Here is a 24359-nt window from a genome sequence, read left to right as displayed (position 1 = left end):
TACTTGAAAGGCATGAGTGACAACTTACCTCACAAAAAAAAAAAAAAATATATATATATATATATATATATATATATATAGTGTGTGTGTGTGTGTGTGTTGAGTATCCCTTATCCAAAATCCCAAATTTTTGGGTCCCCTACTGAGATAATGGCGTATATATTATATATTCTGTGAATATATAGATATATATAATATAATATACATATATGTGTCACTATCTCAGTAGGGGAACCAAAAATGTGCGATTCTGAATAAGGGATGCTCAACATACACACACACACACACTATATATATATATATATATATATATATATATATATATATATATATATATGGATTCTGATGCAGAATATTGGGATAACAATGTGTGTGAGATACCCGGAATAGGAACCACACGGCAGCTATAGGCACACAGTGTCACATGTACAATGCAGAAATGATTACAAACAATAAAACTACACTGGACTAGCAATACTACGTAAAGCTATGTATGTATATAGATATAACAATGCACAGTAAATACTAGATGTATATCACAGAATACTTGTACTAAATATTCCTGTAGTTATGCACTTGTTCTTAACTAACACTGTCTAAACGACATGTAGAATACTTAAGTGTCCTGTAAACGCACAGCGCTGATTAGGCAGGCGGCTTTACAGAGGAGAGAGTGCCCAGCAGTCCCAGAATCAGCGCAGCTCTGTGTAATGGCACCCAAACGCTGACAGGGAGTGAGGGAGAGAGATACAGCTCCAGGGTGGGAACTTCTGCTGTAGATGGCACCTGGGGGAGGGGCTACAGGTCAAAGCCTTATCCCCCCTCTGCTGGACTTCACCACCTGGTACTATGGAGCCTGTACTAAACAGATTTCAGTAAATCCAACCTGTGCGCCTTGCCCTGGTGGAAATAGTGGGGTCCCTGCATGCCCACGCCAGTGGCGCGGCCCGTCTCCGGAGACCGCGGACTGGATTGCGATTTTGGTGGCTCCCGCCTGGGGGACCTCTTACCTCCTCCCTATCGTGCAGCCACGCGATCCAGGAGAGCAGCAGCGGTATGTGTGCCTGACCGGAGCGCCTCCGCTGTAAGTACCCGCCGCTGGGGGAGGTGTGGGAGCCGCAGCACGATATGTCAGCATGTCATATAGCACCAAGTGCCTATGCTGCGGCCCTTGAAGTATTTTCTTATCAGAAAAGCTCTTTTCAGGGATGCCTAGCGCAGCCCTCCCTGTTAGCAGCCTGCAGTTAAGGCACCAACTTACAAACTGAGCTCCAGTGCCTGAAGGCAGGGATATAGTGGAGGCGGTGCAGTGCATCCTGGGAACAGTCAAAGCTTTAGCCTGTTGGTGCCTCGGATCAAGATCCAACTCTACACCCCCATGTTATTCCCTGTGAAATACCAGTGTACCCCGCTGCAGAAAATGTATTTATTCCATTTTGGAATAAGGCTGTAACATAACAAAATGTGGAAAAAGTGAAGCGCTGTGAATACTTTCCGGATGCACTGTATGCTCCCTTAATCTGACATATCCACGTTGCAGCTGAATCATGTATAATATACAAAGGCACTCCATACTTCTTTGGAGTATTTCCACTGTACAGACGAAGAAATGGTGAGATTACCTGTGAACGTGTAACACACGTCCCGTTACTTTTTACTGCACTGTGCTTGCGTGGTTTAGGTTCATTATGTAATGCCGATGGTCACATTACAGACATCGGCATCCCGTCCTTTAATTTCCAACAGGCCCGTAGTTAGCACCCTACACTTACCCTGTACCCTACCCTTACCCTCCCTTGCGGGTGCCTAACCCTAGCCCTCCCTGGGAGTGCCAAACCCAACCCTCCCTGGAGATGCCTAAACCTAACCCTTCCTTCCCCACTGCTTAACCCTAAACTTTCCACTCCCCCCCCAGCGCAATCGGGATTCTCTGCGTCTGTATTTTGACACCGGGAATCCAACCTATGTCGGCATGTGAACATTGGGGTTATGGCTACCGGGCGGAATTCCAGCGTCTGTATTTTGGCCGCTGGGATCCAGCCCGGTGGCATTTTAACTGCATCCCGTGTTATCATATACAAACATATAATTAGGAAATAAAATTGATAAACAATTGATGTAAAGCTTATTCAATATCTTGAAAATATAGCTGGCTGCAACACTGAACATGGTATAGCTCTGAACAAACAAATTGCTACATAAGGTGCTACAAATATCTAAACTGCAATATATTTTGAACCATTATTTATTTTACTATGTATTCTATACCTGAACACGTAAGAAGAATTTAATTGATAATCACCGCCATATCTCCAGTCTAATGTGATGGGAGATCGCGAGGGTGAAATTCAATTGATGCTGGTTATCGCGCCCATTAGTGTCGGGTTTAGCCGTAAAAAGCAGCTAAAGCCAACTAAACGAATGGGTGCAACGCGAAAAGTCCCATTTTTACTTTTCGTGCATTTCAGCTGCCATCCCCGGGAGGTGTGGGCTGAAAGGTATCCGTTCACATGGTCGACCATGTTATGGTCGACAGTCATTAGGTCGACCACTATTGGTCGACATTGACATGGTCGACATGGACACATGGTCGACACATGAAAATGGTCGACACATGAAAGGTCGACACATGAAAAGGTCGACATGAGTTTAACTTTTTTTTCTTTTGGGGAACTTTTCCATACTTTACGATCCACATGGACTACAATTGGAACGGTAAAGTGTGCCGAGCGAAGCGGTAGCGGAGCGAAGGCACCATGCGAGGGGACGCGGTGCACTAATTGGGGTTCCCAGTCACTTTACGCAAAAAACGACACCCAAAAAAAGTAAAAAAACTCATGTCGACCTTTTCATATGTCGACCTTTCATGTGTCGAACAATTTCACGTGTCGACCATGTGTCCATGTCGACCATGTGTCCATGTCGACCAATAGTGGTCGACCTAATGACTGTCGACCATAACATGGTTGACCATTCATACCGGAACCGGGCTGAAATGCCAGCACTGGCAACCGATTGTGCCTGAATGGCGCTCCATTTGAATAGCTCCATTGGACGCCATCTGCTGGCTGCCAGCTAAAATAACAATTAAATTCCCCCAAAGTGTCTATGAATAGGGTAAAGCTTCCATCCTTTGCTTTTTTACTAAATGATACATGTAAATTAAAGATAACCCAATAGAAAACATAAATCCTTGTTTGGAAGAAAGTCTATAAAACTAAGAAAAATGTACTTGCATATTGTAACTTGACATGATTCAGGTAAGACTATAAACTCTCACCAGCAGAACCCTTTGCCCTCTTGGTCTTTTCCTTCCCTCACTTATACCATCATCTCCTCCCCAACCTTTGGGTTTGGCCGGCCCGCTGTCTATTTGGGTCTTAGGGTTGCTGCAGAAGCAGCAATGTTTATATACCTTGTCCATGCTCTACTATGTTTTGTAATGCAAGTCACTTTTTTTCTAGTTTTGTTTATACGGTTCCTGATTATGTACATTGTAAGCTGCAGTGGACCCCTTGTGGCGCCATATAAATAAAAAAAAAAGGTGATAATAGTAAGATTTTACTCACCGGTAAATCTATTTCTCGTAGTCCGTAGTGGATGCTGGGAACTCCGTAAGGACCATGGGGAATAGACGGGCTCCGCAGGAGACTGGGCACTCTAAAAGAAAGATTAGGTACTATCTGGTGTGCACTGGCTCCTCCCACTATGACCCTCCTCCAGACCTCAGTTAGGATACTGTGCCCGGAAGAGCTGACACAATAAGGAAGGATTTTGAATCCCGGGTAAGACTCATACCAGCCACACCAATCACACAGTATAACTCGTGATACTATACCCAGTTAACAGTATGAAATATAACTGAGCCTCTCAACAGATGGCTCAACAATAACCCTTAGTTAGGCAATAACTACATACAAGTATTGCAGACAATCCGCACTTGGGATGGGCGCCCAGCATCCACTACGGACTACGAGAAATAGATTTACCGGTGAGTAAAATCTTATTTTCTCTGACGTCCTAGTGGATGCTGGGAACTCCGTAAGGACCATGGGGATTATACCAAAGCTCTCAAACGGGCGGGAGAGTGCGGATGACTCTGCAGCACCGAATGAGAGAACTCAAGGTCCTCCTCAGCCAGGGTATCAAATTTGTAGAATTTAGCAAACGTGTTTGCCCCTGACCAAGTTGCAGCTCGGCAAAGTTGTAAAGCCGAGACCCCTCGGGCAGCCGCCCAAGATGAGCCCACTTTCCTCGTGGAATGGGCTTTTACTGATTTAGGATGCGGCAATCCAGCCGCAGAATGCTCCAGCTGAATTGTGCTACAAATTCAGCGAGCAATAGTCTGCTTAGAAGCAGGAGCACCTATTTTGTTGGGTGCCTACAGGATAAAAAGCGAGTCAGTTTTCCTGACTCCAGCCGTCCTGGAAATATAAATTTTTAAGGCCCCGACTACGTCCAGTAACTTGGAATCTTCCAAGTCCCTAGTAGCCGCAGGCACTACAATAGGTTGGTTCAAGTGAAAAGCTGATATCACCTTAGGGAGAAACTGGGGACGAGTCCTCAATTCTGCCCTATCCATATGGAAAATCAGATAAGGGCTTTTACATGACAAAGCCGCCAATTCTGACACACGCCTGGCCGAAGCCAAGGCCAATAACATGACCACTTTCCACGTGAGATATTTAAAATCCACAGTTTTAAGTGGCTCAAACCAATGTGATTTTAGGAAACTCAACACCACGTTGAGATCCCAAGGTGCCACAGGAGGCACAAAAGGGGGCTGAATATGTTGCACTCCCTTTACAAATGTCTGAACTCCAGGCAGTGAAGCCAGTTCTTTCTGGAAGAAAATCGACAGAGCCGAAATCTGGACCTTAATGGAACCCAAGTTTAGGCCCATAGTCACTCCTGACTGTAGGAAGTGCAGAAAACGACCCAGCTGAAATTCCTCTGTTGGGGCCTTCCTGGACTCACACCACGCAACATATTTTCGCCAAATACGGTGATAATGGTTTGCGGTTACTTCTTTCCTGCCTTTTATCAGCGTAGGAATGACTTCCTCCGGAATGCCCTTTTCCTTTAGGATCCGGAATTCAACCGCCATGCCGTCAAACGCAGCCGCGGTAAGTCTTGGAATAGACAGGGCCCCTGCTGTAGCAGATCCTGTCTGAGCGGTAGAGGCCATGGGTCCTCTGATATCATTTCTTGAAGTTCTGGGTAGCAAGCTCTTCTTGGCCCATCCGGAACCACGAGTACCGTTCTTACTCCTCGTTTTCTTATTATTCTCAGTACCTTTGGTATGAGAGGCAGAGGAGGGAATACATAAACCGACTGGTACACCCACGGTGTCACTAGAGCGTCCACAGCTATTGCCTGAGGGTCCCTTGACCTGGCGCAATATCTAGTTTTTTGTTTAGGCGGGACGCCATCATGTCCACCTGTGGCCTTTCCCAACGGTTTACCAACAGTTGGAAGACTTCTGGATGAAGTCCCCACTCTCCCGGGTGTAGGTCGTGTCTGCTGAGGAAGTCTGCTTTCCAGTTGTCCATTCCCGGAATGAACACTGCTGACAGTGCTAAGACGTGATTTTCCGCCCATCGGAGAATCCTTGTGGCTTCTGCCATCGCCATCCTGCTTCTTGTGCCGCCCTGCTGGTTTACATGGGCGACTGCCGTGATGTTGTCTGATTGGATCAGTACCGGCCGGTTTTGAAGCAGAGGCCTTGCCAGACTTAGGGCATTGTAAATGGCCCTCAGTTCCAGAACATTTATGTGTAGGGACGACTCCTGACTTGACCAAAGCCCTTGGAAATTTCTTCCCTGTGTGACTGCCCCCCAGCCTCGAAGGCTGGCATCCGTGGTTACCAGGACCCAGTCCTGTATGCCGAATCTGCGGCCCTCTTGAAGATGAGCACTCTGCAGCCACCACAGTAGAGATACCCTGGTCCTTGGAGACAGGGTTATCAGCCGATGCATCTGAAGATGCTATCCCGACCACTTGTCCAAGAGGTCCCACTGAAAGGTTCTTGCATGGAACCTGCCGAATGGAATTCTGCTTCGTAAGAAGCTACCATTTTTCCCAGGACTCGTGTGCAGTGATGCACCGATACCTGTTTTGGTTTCAGGAGGTCTCTGACTAGAGATGACAGCTCCTTGGCTTTCTCCTGCGGGAGAAACACTTTTTTTTCTGTTCTGTGTCCAGAACCATCCCCAGGAACAGTAGGCGTGTGGTAGGAACCAGCTGTGACTTTGGAATGTATAGAATCCATCCATGCTGTTGTAGCACTTCCCGAGATAGTGCTACTCCGACCACCAACTGCTCCTTGGACCTCGCCTTTATAAGGAGATCGTCCAAGTACGGGATAATTAAAACTCCCTTTTTTCGAAGGAGTATCATCATTTCTGCCATTACCTTGGTAAAGACCCTCGGTGCCGTGGACAGTCCAAACGGCAGTGTTTGAAATTGGTAATGGCAATCCTGTACCACAAATCTGAGGTACTCCTGGTAAGGATGGTAAATGGGGACATGTAGGTAAGCATCCTTGATGTCCAGGGATACCATGTAATCCCCCCTCCTCCAGGCTTGCAATAACCGCCCTGAGCGATTCCATCTTGAACTTGAATTTTTTTATGTATGTGTTCAAGGATTTCAAATTTAAAATGGGTCTCACCGAACCGTCCGGTTTCGCTACCACAAACAGTGTGGAATAGTAACCCCGTCCTTGTTGAAATAGGGGCACCTTGACTATCACCTGCTGGGAATACAGCTTGTGAATTGCCTCTAGCACAGCCTCCCTGCCTGAGGGAGTTGTCGGCAAGGCAGATTTGAGGAAACGGCGGGGGGGAGACGCCTCGAATTCCAGCTTGTACCCCTGAGATACTACTTGAAGGATCCAGGGATCCACCTGTGAGCGAGCCCACTGATCGCTGAAATTTTTGAGGCGGCCCCCCACCGTAACTGGCTACCCCCCGCATCATGCGGTGGACTCAGAGGAAGCGGGGGAAGAATTTTGATTCTGGGAACTGGCTGACTGGTGCAGCTTTTTCCCTCTTCCCTCGTCTCTGTGCAGAAAGGAAGCGCCTTTGACCCGCTTGCTTTTCTGAAGCCGAAAGGACTGTACCTGATAATACAGTGCTTTTCTTAGGCTGTGAGGAAACCTGAGGTAAAAAATTTTCTTCCCAGCTGTTGCTGTGGATACGAGGTCCCAGAGACCATCCCCAAACAATTCCTCACCCTTATAAGGCTCTATGTGCCTTTTAAAGTCAGCATCACCTGTCAAGTGTCGGGTCTCTAATACCCTCCTGACAGAATGGACATTGCATTAATTCTGGATGCCAGCCGGCAAAATATCCCTCTGTGCATCCCTCATATATAAGACAACGTCTTTAATATGCTCTTATGTTCGCAAAATAGTATCCCTGTTTGACAGGGTCACAGACCACGCTGCAGCAGCACTATCTGCAGGTCTCAGTCTAGTACCTGAGTGTGTAAATACAGACTTCAGGATAGCCTCCTGCTTTTTATCAGCAGGTACCTTCCAAGTGGCCGTATCCTAAGACGGCAGTGCCACCTTTTTTGACAAACGTGTGAGCGCCTTATCCACCCTAGGGGATATCTCCCAGCATAACTTATCCTCTGGCGGGAAAGGGTACGCCATCAGTAACTTTTTAGAAATGACCAGTTTCTTATCGGGGGAACCCACGCTTTTTCACACTTCATTCATTCATCTGATGGGGGAACAAAACACTGCCTGCTTTTTCTCCCCAAACATAAAACCCTTTTTTAGTGGTACTTGGGTTAATGTCAGAAATGTGTAACACATTTTTTATTGCCGGGATCATGTAACGGATGTTCCTAGTGGATTGTGTATATGTCTCAACCTCGTCGACACTGGAGTCAGACTCCGTGTCGACATCTGTGTCTGCCATCTGAGGGAGCGGGCGTTTTTGAGCCCCTGATGCCCTTTGAGACGCCTGGGCTGGCGCGGGCTGAGAAGCCGGCTGTCCCACAGCTGTTACGTCATCCAGCCTTTTATGTAAGGAGTTGACACTGTCGGTTTATACCTTCCACCTATCCATCCACTCTGGTGTCGGCCCCACAGGGGGCGACATCACATTTATCGGCATCTGCTCTGCCACCACATAAGCCTCCTCATCAAACGTGTCGATACAGCCGTACCGACACACCGCACACACACAGGGAATGCTCTGACTGAGGACAGGACCCCACACAGCCCTTTGGGGAGACAGAGAGAGAGAGTATGCCAGCACACACCAGAGCGCTATATAATTTAGGGATAAACACTATATTGAGTGAATTTTTCCCAATAGCTGCTTGTATATACAATATTGCGCCTAAATTTAGTGCCCCCCCTCTCTTTTTAACCCTTTGAGCCTGCAAACTACAGGGGAGAGCCTGGGGAGCCGTCTTCCAGCTGCACTGTGAAGAGAAAATGGCGACAGTGTGCTGAGGGAGATAGCTCCGCCCCTTTTGCGCTGACTTTTCTCCCGCTTTTTTATGGATTCTGGCAGGGGTATTTATCACATATATAGCCTCTGGGGCTATATATTGTGATATATTTGCCAGCCAAGGTGTTTTTATTGCGGCTCAGGGCGCCCCCCCCCAGCGCCCTGCACCCTCAGTGACCGGAGTGTGAAGTGTGTATGAGGAGCAATGGCGCACAGCTGCAGTGCTGTGCGCTACCTTGGTGAAGACTGATGTCTTCTGCCGCCGATTTTCCGGACCTCTTCTTGCTTCTGGATCTGTAAGGGGGACGGCGGCGCGGCTCCGGGAACGAACACCAAGGCCAGTTCCATGCGGTCGATCCCTCTGGAGCTAATGGTGTCCAGTAGCCTAAGAAGCCCAAGCTAGCTGCAAGCAGGTAGGTTCGCTTCTTCTCCCCTTAGTCCCTCGATGCAGTGAGCCTGTTGCCAGCAGGTCTCACTGTAAAATAAAAAACCTAAAATAAACTTTCTTTCTAGGAGCTCAGGAGAGCCCCTAGTGTGCATCCAGCTCGGCCGGGCACAGAAATCTAACTGAGGTCTGGAGGAGGGTCATAGTGGGAGGAGCCAGTGCACACCAGATAGTACCTAATCTTTCTTTTAGAGTGCCCAGTCTCCTGCGGAGCCCGTCTATTCCCCATGGTCCTTACGGAGTTCCCAGCATCCACTAGCACGTCAGAGAAAACATTAATTCCATCGGTCTCGCAGGTGCCTGGATTATTGTTAAATTTATCTATGTGAGTAAACTGTACTCAAAACTAAATTCTTACTCTTCAGTTGAGTTATCCTTATCTCAATTTTCCATTAAAGACACAGTAACCCCATATTTACAAGGCAAATAACTCATAACAATCCCTTTGCTCCAGGAGCTTTACATACAGGCATCCAAGTACTGCCCTTCCATAATGCAGGTAAAACATTATCTTACTAGGCATTTGTTCCAAGGGGAATGGAGGAAGAGAAGGCAGAACAGCAAAATGGATCACCAATGACTACGCATGGCTGAGCTAGAGTGCCTTTATGATGGATATTAGTCAACAGTATAAAAAAGAAGCGCTAGCAAAGAGGCGTTATTTAGGAGAAGCAGATGCTGTCAAAAGAGGTCCACCACATCTATAAATACTCTTAGAAGAAAAAAAAAATCAAGACAGAACTGTGTAATTCAAAAGGCTACTGTAATAAGGTAGAATGCATATGTATTTATATTACACACACTATATATATATATATATATATATATATATATATATATATATATATATATATATATATATATATATATATATATTATTTTTTAATAGAAAGATCTCCAATAAATTTTCACCCTCTTATATCTGCATAATGGTTGTTTGTGTTCTTAACAGTTTTATTAATGTAATTCATTCAATTTCAGAGATACGTGTGTGTTTTAGATTTTATGAAGATATTGGAACCAGTGAATATTATATTACCCAAAAAAAAGTGCCATCCTCCTTATCATAGAATCCTACTGAATTTCAAAGTACTGACTTAAGTCTTTTTTTCTTGATGCTGGGTAACAGTTTAATTATACGTATAAAGATAAAATAAGAAATGTAAAACACAAAAAGTAAAGTACATTATAATTTGTCACCTGCCACAGCAGTTCACTTAGAACGGTAGATGAGAACTGTGGATTCTCCCAGCAACAGAATCTCAGCAGTTTGATGGTCTCCTCTGAGTTACTGCAGTCCTCTATTATCTTCTTCACATAACTGGTTTTCACAAATAACAACTCTGCTACGTTTTGCTGCAGAGGCATTATAGGCTGCGATAAATTAGGATCTCCATAGGGGTTGGAGAGTGGTGGGTTACCTAGAATTGGTAAAATAAGATCAAATTAGAACAGTGTATTCAGGATATAATTAGTATTTGTATCTACTACCAGAGCAGAACTCATTTTAAGTACAATGATTATACAACATATTGCTTTCACTTTTTGACATGTTGTTATAGTCTCCCATTAACACCTTGAAAAAAAAAAAAAAAAAAATATATGAAGCAAATGGTTTTCATTTGAGTACAAAAAATATAGGATTTTAAATTACCTACCAGGAAATCCTTTTCTCTTAGTCCATAAGGGATATTGGGGGAATCTAGAACGATGGGTATAGACGGTGTCCAAAGGAGCCGGTGCACTTTAAATTTCTTCACTGGGTGGGCTGGCTCCTCCCCTCTATGCCCCCTCCCACAGGCAGTTATAGGTAAAATAGTGCCCGAAGGAGAAAGGACATATATGAGAGAAGGAACATGAAACCAAAGAGTTGTGAGATTCATCTACCAGCACCCCACTAACATAACAACCAGCAATGGCCGGTAACACCAACAGCAACAGCTGAACAGGTAAACACATAAGAGAACCTGCAGAAAAGTCAACGCACTGAGGCGGGTGCCCAATATCTCTTATGGACTACGAGAAAAGGATTTACCGGTAGGTAATTAAAATACTATTTTCTCTAGCATCCATAAGGGATATTGGGGAATCTAGTACAATGGGGACGTCCCAAAGCTTCCAGAATAGGCGGGAACGTGCGGAGACTGCTGCAGCACAGCCTGCTCAACCTGAGTATCTTCTTTGGACAGGGAATTAACTTGTAGAACTTTACAAAAGTGTTTTTCCCCGACCAGGTAGCAGCTCGGCACAGACGCAAGGCCGAGACTCCACGGGCAGCTGCCCAGGAAGAGCCCACAGATCTTGTAGAGTGGGCTTTCACAGACTTATGAACAGGTAAGGCTGCCAAAACATAGGCCTGTTGGAAAGTAAGCCTAAGCCAACGAGCAATGGACTGCTTAGAAGCAGGACAACCCTTGTTCTGCGCATCACAGAACACAAACAAGGAATCCGTCTTTCTAATCCGAGCTGTTCGCTTGACATAGATCTTCAAGGCTTGCACAGCATTCAACGCCACCGGAGGAGCAGAAGAGTCAGAAGCGGACGGAACCACAATAGGTTGATTCAGGTGAAAAGCAGAGATAACCTTCGTCAGGAACTGCTGTCTAGTCCAGAGCTCCGCTCGGTTCTCGTAAAAGACCAAGTATGGACTTTTACACGATAAGGCCCCCAATTCTGAGTCACGTCAAACAGAAGCCAGGGCCAGTAACATCACCGAATTTAGCTTGAGGTACTTGTCTTCCACTGTCATCAGAGGTTCAAACCAGGAGGACTGTAGAAAATCCAACACCACATTCAAATCCCAGGGCGCCCTAGGCAGCACAAAAGGAGGTTGTATGTGGAGTACCCCTTGCAAGAAGGTCTGAACTTCTGGCAACACTGCCAATTTCTGCTGGAAGAAAATGGAGAGTGCTGAAATCTGGACCTTGATGGAACCCAGACGCAAGCCCTTATCCACACCAGCCTGCAAGAAACGTAAGAAACGTCCCAAGTGGAATTCTGCAGGTGGATACGTGCGTTCCTCGCAACAAGAGACATACCTTCTCCAGATATGATAGTGTTTTGACGATACAGGTTTCCTGGCCTGAACCATGGTAGAAAAGAATTGTGGCAGGGATCAGTTCATTAGGGTGCACTCATCCCATTCACAAGTGTGTGCCTGTAATATTTAATAATTTCATGTATTTATTACTGAGTATGTATTCTCAACCAAAAATGATCAATATCCACGTGGAATAATTCCCCTACTTTTATTCCACATATGATATTATTATGGCCTAAATATTCGACCATACAAAAGCGAAATATTTAAAAACAATATAGAGATAGAAAAACGTGAAGAAAAGAAGATCTTTATTAGACAGATTTCTGTCTTGTGTACAAAATAAATGTTTGTTAAAACCAAATCGTGTGCTGCCTGTTATTTCTTATATATTCAATATACTCTTATGATGAGTACAAATGTTTAAAGCTCCAACTATTTATATATATATCTCCTATAAATGGTAATATATTGTAATCCTTGCCATAAATTTCTGTGTATGATACATAACTGCACCTATATACAAATGGTGTACCGCATGCTGTATGTCATATAATCTGTATTAATCTCAACAAATTATCTAAAGTGAAAAGGAGGAGTATGATATTTCAGTCACAGCCTGGGTATTTACATCTATTCACTAAACTGTGCTAGCAACAATTATTTTCAATGTAGTATTGCTTTATATGCAAAAATTGGCAACAAATGTTGCCATATAAGTTTCAAATCAGTTCTTGGCAATCTGCCCTTGTTTCTGTGCTAGGGACATTGTGCAGGCATTACACACACCCAGGTTATTGGCTATGCATGATGTTCTCCCCCAGATGCTTGTTATTTCAATTTATGTCCCTCTATGTGTCCCTGCGTAGCACAGATGTATGGAATTATACAATTATAGTTGCTGATATTGTCCCACAACAAGGGAGATACGTCCCAAAATAATATACCAATCAATTGATATAAATTGTATTAGATGCTCCAATATAATTCCAAATACATCTGGTCTTGTGCTTTTATGTACAGCGTTCTATGATTCCCCACACATGATGTGCACTGGACATGCTAATTGCTTGCTACAGGAACTGCTGTCTGTTACTAATACATGCAAACTGTGATGAATTATACACGAGAGTCAACAGTTGATATATATTAAATTATTTGCGATGGTACTTAGTTCAAAATATGTTGACTCTACTGTTTATGGTTATGTACTCTTGAACAGACAGTGCATCAAGAAGCAGTATAAGAATAACTAGCACTTTTTTTTTGACGGACACTCGCAACCAGGTTTTCTATAACTGAATCTCCTCCAGATATTACACACACTACACGGTATATGGGTACACAGTTAGAGCAAGTAACTTATGAGCTATAAACATTTGACATAGCGCTGGTGGCACACGGCTAAACCAATGCGCATTTCGCTCTATGGTAGAGCTTCCCCAGAGGAAGCTCTACCATAGAGCGAAATGCGCATTGGTTTAGCCGTGTGCCACCAGCGCTATGTCAAATGTTTATAGCTCATAAGTTACTTGCTCTAACTGTGTATCCATATACCGTGTAGTGTGTGTAATATCTGGAGGAGATTCAGTTATAGAAAACCTGGTTGCGAGTGTCCGTAAAAAAAAAGTGCTAGTTATTCTTATACTGCTTCTTGATGCACTGTCTGTTCAATAGTACATAACCATAAACAGTAGAGTCAACATATTTTGAACTAAGTACCATCGCAAATAATTTAATATATATCAACTGTTGACTCTCGTGTATAATTCATCACAGTTTGCATGTATTAGTAACAGACAGCAGTCCCTGTAGCAAGCAATTAGCATGTCCAGTGCACATCATGTGTGGGGAATCATAGAACGCTGTACATAAAAGCACAAGACCAGATGTATTTGGAATTATATTGGAGCATCTAATACAATTTATATCAATTGATTGGTATATTATTTTGGGACGTATCTCCCTTGTTGTGGGACAATATCAGCAACTATAATTGTATAATTCCATACATCTGTGCTACGCAGGGACACATAGAGGGACATAAATTGAAATAACAAGCATCTGGGGGAGAACATCATGCATAGCCAATAACCTGGGTGTGTGTAATGCCTGCACAATGTCCCTAGCACAGAAACAAGGGCAGATTGCCAAGAACTGATTTGAAACTTATATGGCAACATTTGTTGCCAATTTTTGCATATAAAGCAATACTACATTGAAAATAATTGTTGCTAGCACAGTTTAGTGAATAGATGTAAATACCCAGGCTGTGACTGAAATATCATACTCCTCCTTTTCACTTTAGATAATTTGTTGAGATTAATACAGATTATATGACATACAGCATGCGGTACACCATTTGGATATAGGTGCAGTTATGTATCATACACAGAAATTTATGGCAAGGATTACAATATATTACCATTTATAGGAGATATATATATATAAATAGTTGGAGCTTTAAACATTTGTACTCATCATAAGAGTATATTGAATATATAAGAAATAACAGGCGGCACACGATTTGGTTTTAACAAACACTTATTTTGTACACAAGACAGAAATCTATCTAATAAAGATCTTCTTTTCTTCACGTTTTTCTATCTCTATATTGTTTTTAAATATTTCACTTTTGTATGGTCGAATATTTAGGCCATAATAATATCATATGTGGAATAAAAGTAGGGGAATTATTCCACGTGGATATTGATCATTTTTGGTTGATAATACATACTCGGTAATAAATACATGAAATTATTAAATATTACAGGCACACACTTGTGAATGGGATGAGTGCACCCTAATGAACTGATCCCTGCCACAATTCTTTTCTTCTATATACTTTTGGATCAGTGGGTAGCACCGATGTTTATATATACATGTGTTATGTACACTAAGAACTTAACATATAATTCCCAATATTAAAACATCAATTACTAGTAGTCCAGGTGCGGGATACTTTCTCCCTGAACCATGGTAGCAAGAACCTTTTTGGAAAGGCCCTTTTGAGCTAGGATGTTCCGCTCAACCTCCATGCCATCAAACGAAGTCACCGGAAGTCTGGGTAGACAACTGGACCTTGCTGAAGATGATCTCTTATTAGTGGTAGAGGCCAAGGGTCTTCGACGGACATGTCCAAAAGATCTGCGTACCACAACCTCCGAGGCCAATCAGAAATTACTGAACACCTTGATTCCTGATCCGCTTGAGCACCCTTGGGAGCAACAGAAATGGAGGAAACAGGTAGACCAGCCGGTAAGGCTAAGACAATGTCAGTGCATCCACTGCCCTCGCCTGAGGGTCCCTGATTCGTGAGCAATACCAGTGAAGCTTCTTGTTGAGTCGAGAAGCCATCACTTCTATTTGTGGCCAGCCATCATGTCTATTTGTGGTGGATGATCTGCTAGAACACCTGATGGTGGAGTCACCACTACCCCGGGTGAAGATCGTGACGACTGAGGAAGTCTGCTTCCCAGATGTCCACACCTGGAATGAAGATTGCAGACATGGCTCTTACATTTCTTTCCGCCCATAGGGGTATCTTTGACACCACTCGCATGCAGGCTCTGCCTTTTGTCCCTCCTTGTCGATTGATATACGCCACTGCTGTGTCGTCTGACTATACGTTGATCGCGTGATCCTTGAGCAGAGGAGAGGCATGAAGCAGAGCACTGCAGACTGCCCAAAGTTCGTGGGCTGACCACCTGCCCTGGAACTGCGCCCCTTGGGTGACAGTTCCCCATCCTCTCAGTCTCACATTTGTCGTGAGGAGAGTCCAATCCTGAATCCCGAAACTCCGGCCTTCCAGGAGCTTGGAGGACTGTAACCACCACAGGAGGGAAATCCTTGGCTGAGGTGACAGCCGGATTAGCCGATGCATCCGTAGATGTGATCCGGACCACTTGCTCAGGAGATCCAATTGAAATGTTCTGGCATGGAACCTCCCATATTGGATCGCCTCGTAGGAGGCAACCATCTTTCCCAGCAATTGTATGCATAGCTGGATGGACACTCGAGTAGGTCGCAGCACAAGTCGGACCATCTCTTGAAATGTTCTAGTTTTGTCCTCCGGAAGGAACATTCTTTGTACCACAGTATCCATCAACATCCCCAAAAACAGGAGCCGCTTAGTTGGCTCCAGGTGGGACTTCTGTAAAATTGAGGATCCACCCATGGTGTGACAGAAGATGGATAATGCGGATGATATGGAGCAACAGAAGCTCCCTGGATCTTGCTTCTATCAGAAGATCGTCTATGTAAGGAACCACCTGGACCCGGAGTTCGAACATCATCTCCGCCAACACCTTTGTGAAAACCCTCGGAGCTGTAGACAGGTCGAAGGGCAGGGCTTGGAACTGGTAGTGATCGTCCAGCAGGGCAAACCTGAGGTACACTTGATGAGGTGGCCAAATTGGAATATGAAGATAGGCATCCTTGATTTCCAGGGAGACCATGAATTCCTGTTCCTCCAGGCCCGCAATTACTGCTCGCAAGGATTCCATTTTGAAACTGAACCTTCAGGTAAGGGTTCAAGGACTTGCGATTCAAAATGTCCATTACAGAGCAGTCTGGTTTTGGTACCAAAAACAGGTTGGAGTAATAACCCTTGCCTCGTTGTGGTAGTGGTACAGGAACAATGACGTGGGACTGGACAAACTTTTGGATGGCCTGTTGCAACGTAACCTGCACATCCTCCAAAGCTGGTAATTTGATTTGAAGAAATCCTTGGGGGGGGGGGGGGGAAGCACCGTCGAACTCCAGATCGTAGCCCTGAGAAATGAGATTTCTGACACAGGTATCCTGGCAGGAAGCCTCCCAGACACGGCTGAAGTAACGCAGTCAAGCTTCCACCTTGAGATCCCCTCGGGGTGGGTGGGCAGAGTCATACTGAGTTCTTAGTGGAAGCAGAACTGGTGGTCTGGTCCTAAGAGCTGGTGCTTGCAGGTTTTCTTGTCTTACCTCTGTTGCCTCTAGCCACATTGGAAGCACCTCTGGCCTTAGATCGAAATCTGTTAGACCGAAAGGACTGCACAGACGGCCCAGTGTAGGAGCGTCTCGCCAGCGTGGCCCCAGAGGGGAGAAACGTGGATTTCCCAGCCTTTACTTTGGAAATTCATGTATCCAACGCAACACCAAAAAGACATTCCCCTGAAAAGGGGAGGGCTTCCAAACTGCGCTTTGATTTTGCGTCCGTAATCCACAGATGCAACCACAAAGTTCTGCGCGCCGACACTGCCATGGCAGAGGTCCTAGCATTAATATTAACCACCTTCTTGAGCGAGTCACACGGGACGCGTGTAGCGTCCTGAATGTGTTTGAGGAGAGTCACCGTAGTGACCAGGGGCATAGACCCAGAGAGGCCTTCCTTAATCTGAGTAGTCCACATATGAATGGCATGGGTCATCCAGAATCCAACTATGACCGGCCTCTGCGATACACCTGCTGCCATGTAAATAGATTTTAGCGTAGTCTCTATTTTCCGGTCCCCAGGATCCTTTATGGTAAAGGAGCCCGTGGCAGGCAGCACCGCCTTTTTAGACAGTCGAGAGACTGATACGCCAACCCCTGGGGGTTCCTCCCAAAACTTCCTGCCTTCAGGAGCAAATGGGAAAGTGTGCAAAAACTTTTTGGACACTTGGAATTTTTTGTCTGGATTTTTCAAGTCTAACTCAAATAGGACATCTACCTCTGCAGAATCAGGGAACCTGACATTAGGATTGCTTTGTATAAAGAAAAACAACTGCTGTGAAGCAGCGTCCTATAGAGGGAGCTTTAACACATCCCGTATAGCCAAAATTAGGGGTTCAATACCCTGAGCAGAATCTGAATCCCCACTAACGGGATCCAAGTCCTCTCCATCCTGTATGTATATCCTCATCTTTATCACAGAGCAGGGGATCAGGACGAAATCCCGCCGGACGGGATCCCGGCGGTCGGAATACCGACACCAGAATCCAGACCGGGACAATCCCGACAGGGGGGCGAGCGCAATGCAGCCCCTTGCGGGCACGGTGCCTCGCTACGCTCGGCACACTAATTTATTCTCCCTCTATGGGTGTCGTTATTCTGACCGCCGGGATTCTGTCCGGCGGGATCTTGACCACATCCCCAGAGCAGAACCGGTAGACCACGCTTCTGTGGACCTACATGAGAGGGGGGGGGGGGGGGCTGTGTAACATCTGCCCTAGCATTTAAGTCTGCAACAGCTTGTTGCAGTAGCTGAGTTTTATGCACATTAGCAGTGAGTTGGGATGACATAGCTGACATCGTAGTTTTAAGAGACCCTAGCCTGTGGGGTTCTGGACCCTCTCCCCCAGCCCCTTTCACGGATTTGTGAAGACTGGCTGCATTGTTCACAAGAAATAAATCAGATGACATGGGAGAGATCTAGTGTGGCATACACTGCACAGTTTGTGTTTACCCATGTTTCACAGTAAGCACAATGACAGACACATACACACAGATAGTAATACTCTGCAAGCCTGCCCTTACTGTATGTGAGAGGAGACACAAAGAGAGAAACACTAGCTCACCTCTAGCTGCACTGCCCCAGTGAGGCTGACAGCTAACTATAACACAGCAAATACTAGTAAGTTCTGTACTGTAGAGGACACAGACCGTGTACAATAGCAGCTCTCCCCCTTTCCTATACCCTCTACCAGATTTCCAGCGTGTCTTGTGATGCAGGAAGCGCTGTGTGTGCCGTTAATTAAGCAGAGGAAGGCGCCAAAATGTCTCTGGTCCTGCTCTGCGTTAGCTCCACCCTCTCCAAAGGCGCCGGAGCTATAACGATTTTTAAACTGGCAAAGTCTCCTGTGTGGCTTAAAAACGTTGCACAAGTGCTAGTTTAAGCTAATAGAAGCCATTGTACACGGGGGCTCTAGCAGGACTCCCCCAGAAGGGTCCCGTCTGCCGCGCTCGCGTTCAGCCGCACTTTGAACCGGGGGATCCCCCTAGCGGGGCCCCCTGGTTTGTACTCACCTTCAGATTAGTGTTAGGGGTGTGTGGCACGCTGCGATTGTGACAGCCAAGGCGCAGTGCCTCGCAAGGCCGGTGACCATCCCACCCCTAACTCCCACGGTGCAGGTATGCTGTTGCCCAAACAGCATACCGAAAATAATAAAAGTTTAAAAGAAAACTTAGAAAACTCTCTGGAGCTGCAGATATGTGCACCCTCTCCTGAAGGCACATTTTTTTTTTAAAACTGTCTGTGGGAGGGGGCATAGAGGGGAGGAGCCAGCACACCCAGAGAAGAGAATTAAAGTGCACAGGTCTCCTTTGGACCCCTTCTATACCCATCGTACTACATAGCCCCAATATTCCTTATGGATGCTAGAGAAAAAGTGACTTGGGGGTAATTTGAGGACAGTTAATTTTTTTTTTTAAACTAAAAATTGTGAAGAATAATAAAAAGCTATTTTTAATTTAAATAACTATTGTACTTAAATTTGGGGTGCACACACTTTTTGAGGGTAATTTGTTGATTTTTTGCACCCCAATAATGACAAGTAATTATTAGAACAATTAATAAGCTAACTGTGAGCTTCCAATTGCCTAATTCAGGCCTGGCCAACCTGTGGCTCTCCAGCTGTTGTAAAACTACAAGTCCCATCATGCCTTGCCACAGTTTTACTATTAGGGAATGCTAAAACTGTGGCAAGGCATGCTGGGATGTGTAGTTTCACAACATCTGGAGAGCCACAGGTTGGCCAGGCCTGGCCTAATTAGTCATTAGGGGTAGCGGGGTGTACCAGGAGTTCTGATGGAAGTCCTGATATTTTTACCTTAACTAAGGATTTTTCCACACTTTGCACCTGCTCTGGGGCTGCGAGAAATTAGCAGTGTAAATTCCTAGTGTAATTACCGCGGCTTAATTTCTCGTAGTCTACTGAACAGGAAAAAAAACTTGTGGCTGTAAAAATCAATGCGTAACACTAACAAGATATAATGATATAATTGATGGACTCTATAAAAGTAGAAGGGTACAGATGTATTACTGTAGAAGGACATTACCATTAATAGAGGACTGCATACGCGATGATACATCGCAACAACGGATTAGCTGTGACACTACAGTGTACAATTTGCCCAATTCCGCATACTGGTATTTGATTGGAGGACCTGGCCCTTCATCCATTGCTACTAGCATAAAAGTTGCAGGCACATTGAGTTTCAAGAGCTGGGTCTTTTCTTGCATGCCTGTGAATTAAAGATACACATTTTAGATTAAAAACAAAAAGATTATATTGTACGAATGATCGTGACTAGATAAACTATAATCTAGTGTGTGTTATGTTTCTTGGTTATAGTCTGGTTTGGTTTGGCAAGAGATTGTGATAGGCTTAGGATCCAAAGGGTTCAGAGAAAAGCGGAAAGAATTATTGGGATTCAGGAGTTGTATATGTCTAGGGTGTGAAAGCAGGCAAGTAATATTGTAAGGAATCAGTCGCATCCTGGTTGTTCCCTGTTCCAACCACTTCCATCAGACAGGTGCTTTAGAGCGCTGCCTGTAAAAACTATACATCAAAAGAGTTTATTTCCGCAGGCAATTCGTTTGTTGAACACTTGATGGAAGGTCTGCTTAGTCTTGTATTATTCTTTTTTTGTTTTATCAATAGGACATCTCTTTTTTAGAATAGGGGATTTTATGTTCTATTGATTGTTATTCACTTATGTATTGTTTTATGTAGTGATTGGAATGTAAGATGTTTGTTTATGCAAGAGTTTGCTGGCATGCTATAAACCAGAGATAAATTCTGGGTATACGGAGGTATACTTGGCCAATAAAAATTGATTCTGATGAGAACATGCTATTTTATATATTCATTATTATAAGAAAACAAATGAGATTTTTTTTTTCTCACCAAGATTAGCATACATGACAAAGAGGTTGAAGTACTGTTGTAGATGACGCCCATGTTCGGACACTTCTCTTCTCAGCAGGTTCAGGACAGCTCTCAGCAACTGATCACTCAGGCTTAAATTATCATAGGACTGGAAGACAAATCATATTGATGAACAAGGAGGGGAACGTAAAACTGCATGCAGTACTGAAAGTGTTGCATGCAGCAGATTAAAGAGTTTATCATGAATGGCAGCTTAAAAGCCATTGTTCTTATCTACTGCAAGTTTTTTTAAAAACAAAAATGTACCTGACTTGATGGTCCAGGTGAAGCAAAGGGTAAAGTACAGGGTCCGTCTTGCAAAGAAAAATGTGCAATAAATACTACAAGTTTTGCAAAAGCTCCCCTAACTTCAGCGCTAGGACACTCCAAAAGATATTCAGAGAAGCGATTTGGATAAGCAAAAAGAACGCCATGCGCAAACCAGTAGCGGACATTCTTGCTATGGCGGAGAAGGATGCACAATGCATCATACCTAAAACAAAGCAATAAAAAAGCGTCAGGTTTGCCAAGAACTCTGCAATATAAAATAAGATTTTACTCACCGGTAAATCTATTTCTCGTAGTCCGTAGTGGATGCTGGGGACTCCGTAAGGACCATGGGGATTAGCGGCTCCGCAGGAGACTGGGCACAACTAAAGAAAGCTTTAGGACTACCTGGTGTGCACTGGCTCCTCCCACTAAGACCCTCCTCCAGACCTCAGTTAGGATACTGTGCCCGGAAGAGCTGACACAATAAGGAAGGATTTTGAATCCCGGGTAAGACTCATACCAGCCACACCAAATAACTCGTGATACTATACCCAGTTAACAGTATGATAACAACTGAGCCTCTCAACAGATGGCTCAACAATAACCCTTTAGTTAGGCAATAACTATATACAAGTATTGCAGACAAACCGCACTTGGGATGGGCGCCCAGCATCCACTACGGACTACGAGAAATAGATTTACCGGTGAGTAAAATCTTATTTTCTCTAACGTCCTAAGTGGATGCTGGGGACTCCGTAAGGACCATGGGGATTATACCAAAGCTCCCAAACGGGCGGGAGAGTGCGGATGACTCTGCAGCACCGAATGAGCAAACTCTAGGTCCTCCTCAGCCAGGGTATCAAACTTGTAGACTCTTGCAAGAGTGTTTAAACCCGACCAAGTAACAGCTCGGCAAATTTGTAAAGCCGAGACCCCTCGGGCAGCCGCCCAAGAAGAGCCCACTTTCCTTGTGGAATGGGCTTTCACAGATTTAGGGTGCAGCAGTCCAGCCGCAGAATGTGCAAGTTGAATCGTGCTACAGATCCAGCGAGCAATAGTCTGCTTAGAAGCAGGAGCACCCAGCTTGTTGGGTGCATACAGGATAAATAGCGAGTCAGTTTTCCTGACTCCAGCCGTCCTGGAAACATATACTTTTCAGGGCCCTGACTACGTCCAGAAACTTGGAATCCTCCAAGTCCCAAGTAGCCGCAGGCACCACAATAGGTTGTTTCACATGAAAAACTGCTACCACCTTAGGAAGGAATTGGGAACGAGTCCTCAATTCCGCCTTATCCATATAAAATACAGATAAGAGCTTTTGACAAAGCCGCCAATTCTGATACACGCCTGGCCGACGCCAAGGCCCACAGCATAACCACTTTCCACGTGAGGTATTGTAGCTCCACGGATTTAAGTGGCTCAACTCAATGCGACTTCAGGAAATCCAACACTACGTTGAGATCCCACAGTGCCACTGGAGGCACAAACGGGGGCTGACTATGCAGCACTCCCTTAACAAAAGTCTGAACTTCAGGCAGTGAAGCCAGTTCTATTTTGGAAGAAAATCGATAGAGCCGAAATCTGGACCTTAATGGAACCCAATTTTAGGCCCATAGTCACCTCTGACTTGTAGGAAGTGCAGAAATCGACCTAGCTGAAATTCCTCCTTTGGGGCCTTACTGGCCTCACAGCACGCAACATATTTCCGCCATATGCGGTGATAATGGTTTGCGTTCACTTCTTTCCTAGCTTTAAATAGCATAGGGATAACTTCCTCCGGAATGCCTTTTTCCTTCAGGATCCGGCGTTCAACCGCCATGCCGTCAAACGCAGCCGCGGTACATCTTGGAACAGACAGGCCCCCTGCTGCAGCAGGTCCTGTCTGAGCGGCAGAGGCCATGGGTCCTCTGAGATCATTTCTTGGAGTTCTGGGTACCAAGCTCTTCTTGGCCACCCGGAACAATGAGTATAGTTCTTACTCCTCTCCTTCTTATTATTCTCATTACCCTGGGTATGAGAGGCAGAGAAGGGAACACATACACCGACTGGTACACCCACGGTGTTACAAGAGCGTCCACAGCTATCGCCTGAGGGTCCCTTGATCTGGCGCAATATCTTTGTAGCTTATTGTTGAGGCGGGACGCCATCCTGTCCACCTGTTGCCTTTCCCCATGGTGTACAATCATTTGGAAGACTTCTGGATGAAGTCCCCACTCTCCCGGGTGGAGGTCGTGTCTGCTGAGAAAGTCTGCTTCTCAGATGTCCACTCCGGGAATGAACACTGCTGACAGTGCTAACACATGATTTTCCGCCCATCGGAGAATCCTTGTGGCTTCTGCCATCGCCATCCTGCTTCTTGTGCCGCCCTGTCTGTTTACATGAGCGACCGCCGTGATGTTGTCTGACTGGATCAGCACCGGCCGGTGTTGAAGCAGGGGTCTAGCCTGACTTAGGGCATTGTAAATGGCCCATAGTTCCGGAACGGTTATGTGTAGGGAAGTCTCCTGACTTTTCCATAGGCCTTGGAAGTTTCTTCCCTGTGTGACTGCCCCCCAGCCTTGAAGGCTGGCATCCGTGGTCACCAGGACCCAGTCCTGTATGCCGAATCTGCGGCCCCCTAGAAGATGAGCACTCAGCAGTCACCACCACAGCGACACCCTGGCCCTTGGAGACAGGGTTATCCGCCGATGCATCTAAGGATGCGACCCGGACCACTTGTCCAACAGATCCCACTGGAAGATCCTTGCATGGAATTGGCGAATGGAAATTCTTCGTAAGAAGCTACCATCTTTCCCAAGGCTCGCGTGCATTGAAGCACCGATACCTGTATTTATATAGGTGGTTTCCGTCTAGAGACGCCAACTCCTTGGACTTCTCCTCCGGGAGAAACCCTTTTTATCCTGTTCTGTGTCCAGAACCATACCCAGGAACAGTAGACGCGTCGTAGGAACCAGCTGCGACTTTGGAATATTCAGACTCCAGCCGTGCTGTTGTAGCACTTCCCGAGATAGTGCTACTCCGACGAACAACTGCTCCCTGGACCTCGCCTTTATAAGGAGATTGTCCAAGTACGGGATAAGTACTTCGGCCATTACCTTGGTAAATACCCTCGGTGCCGGGGACAGACCAACGGCAACGTCTGGAATTGGTAATGACAATCCTGTACCACAATTTTGAGGTACACCTGGTGAAGAGGGTAAATAGGGACATGCAGGTAAGTATCCTTGATGTCCGTGATACCCTGA

At 45.3% G+C, this 24359-nt stretch overlaps 1 protein-coding gene across 6 annotated transcripts in view; it reads right to left on the bottom strand.

The window, feature by feature from the left end:
* Nucleotides 1–24359, bottom strand: part of USP9X (ubiquitin specific peptidase 9 X-linked) — a 500932-nt gene that overhangs the window by 33448 nt on the left and 443125 nt on the right. For 4 of the 6 annotated variants that reach the window (XM_063955597.1, XM_063955592.1, XM_063955594.1 and 1 more), the window contains exons 37-40: nt 21112–21337; nt 20824–20953; nt 19973–20158; nt 10102–10337 (exon numbers count right to left, since the gene is read on the bottom strand). In XM_063955597.1, coding sequence (XP_063811667.1) covers nt 10102–10337; nt 19973–20158; nt 20824–20953; nt 21112–21337 — 778 coding nt within the window. The remainder of the gene's footprint in view (nt 1–10101; nt 10338–19972; nt 20159–20823; nt 20954–21111; nt 21338–24359) is intronic. The other 2 variants (XM_063955595.1, XM_063955596.1) reach the window with 1 other exon arrangement.

Source organism: Pseudophryne corroboree, chromosome 2 (genome assembly GCF_028390025.1).
Source record: "Pseudophryne corroboree isolate aPseCor3 chromosome 2, aPseCor3.hap2, whole genome shotgun sequence".
Taxonomy (NCBI): Eukaryota; Metazoa; Chordata; class Amphibia; order Anura; family Myobatrachidae; genus Pseudophryne; species Pseudophryne corroboree.
The sequence above is the reverse complement of the archived record's forward strand: the minus strand, read 5'-3'. Positions and strand labels throughout refer to the sequence as shown.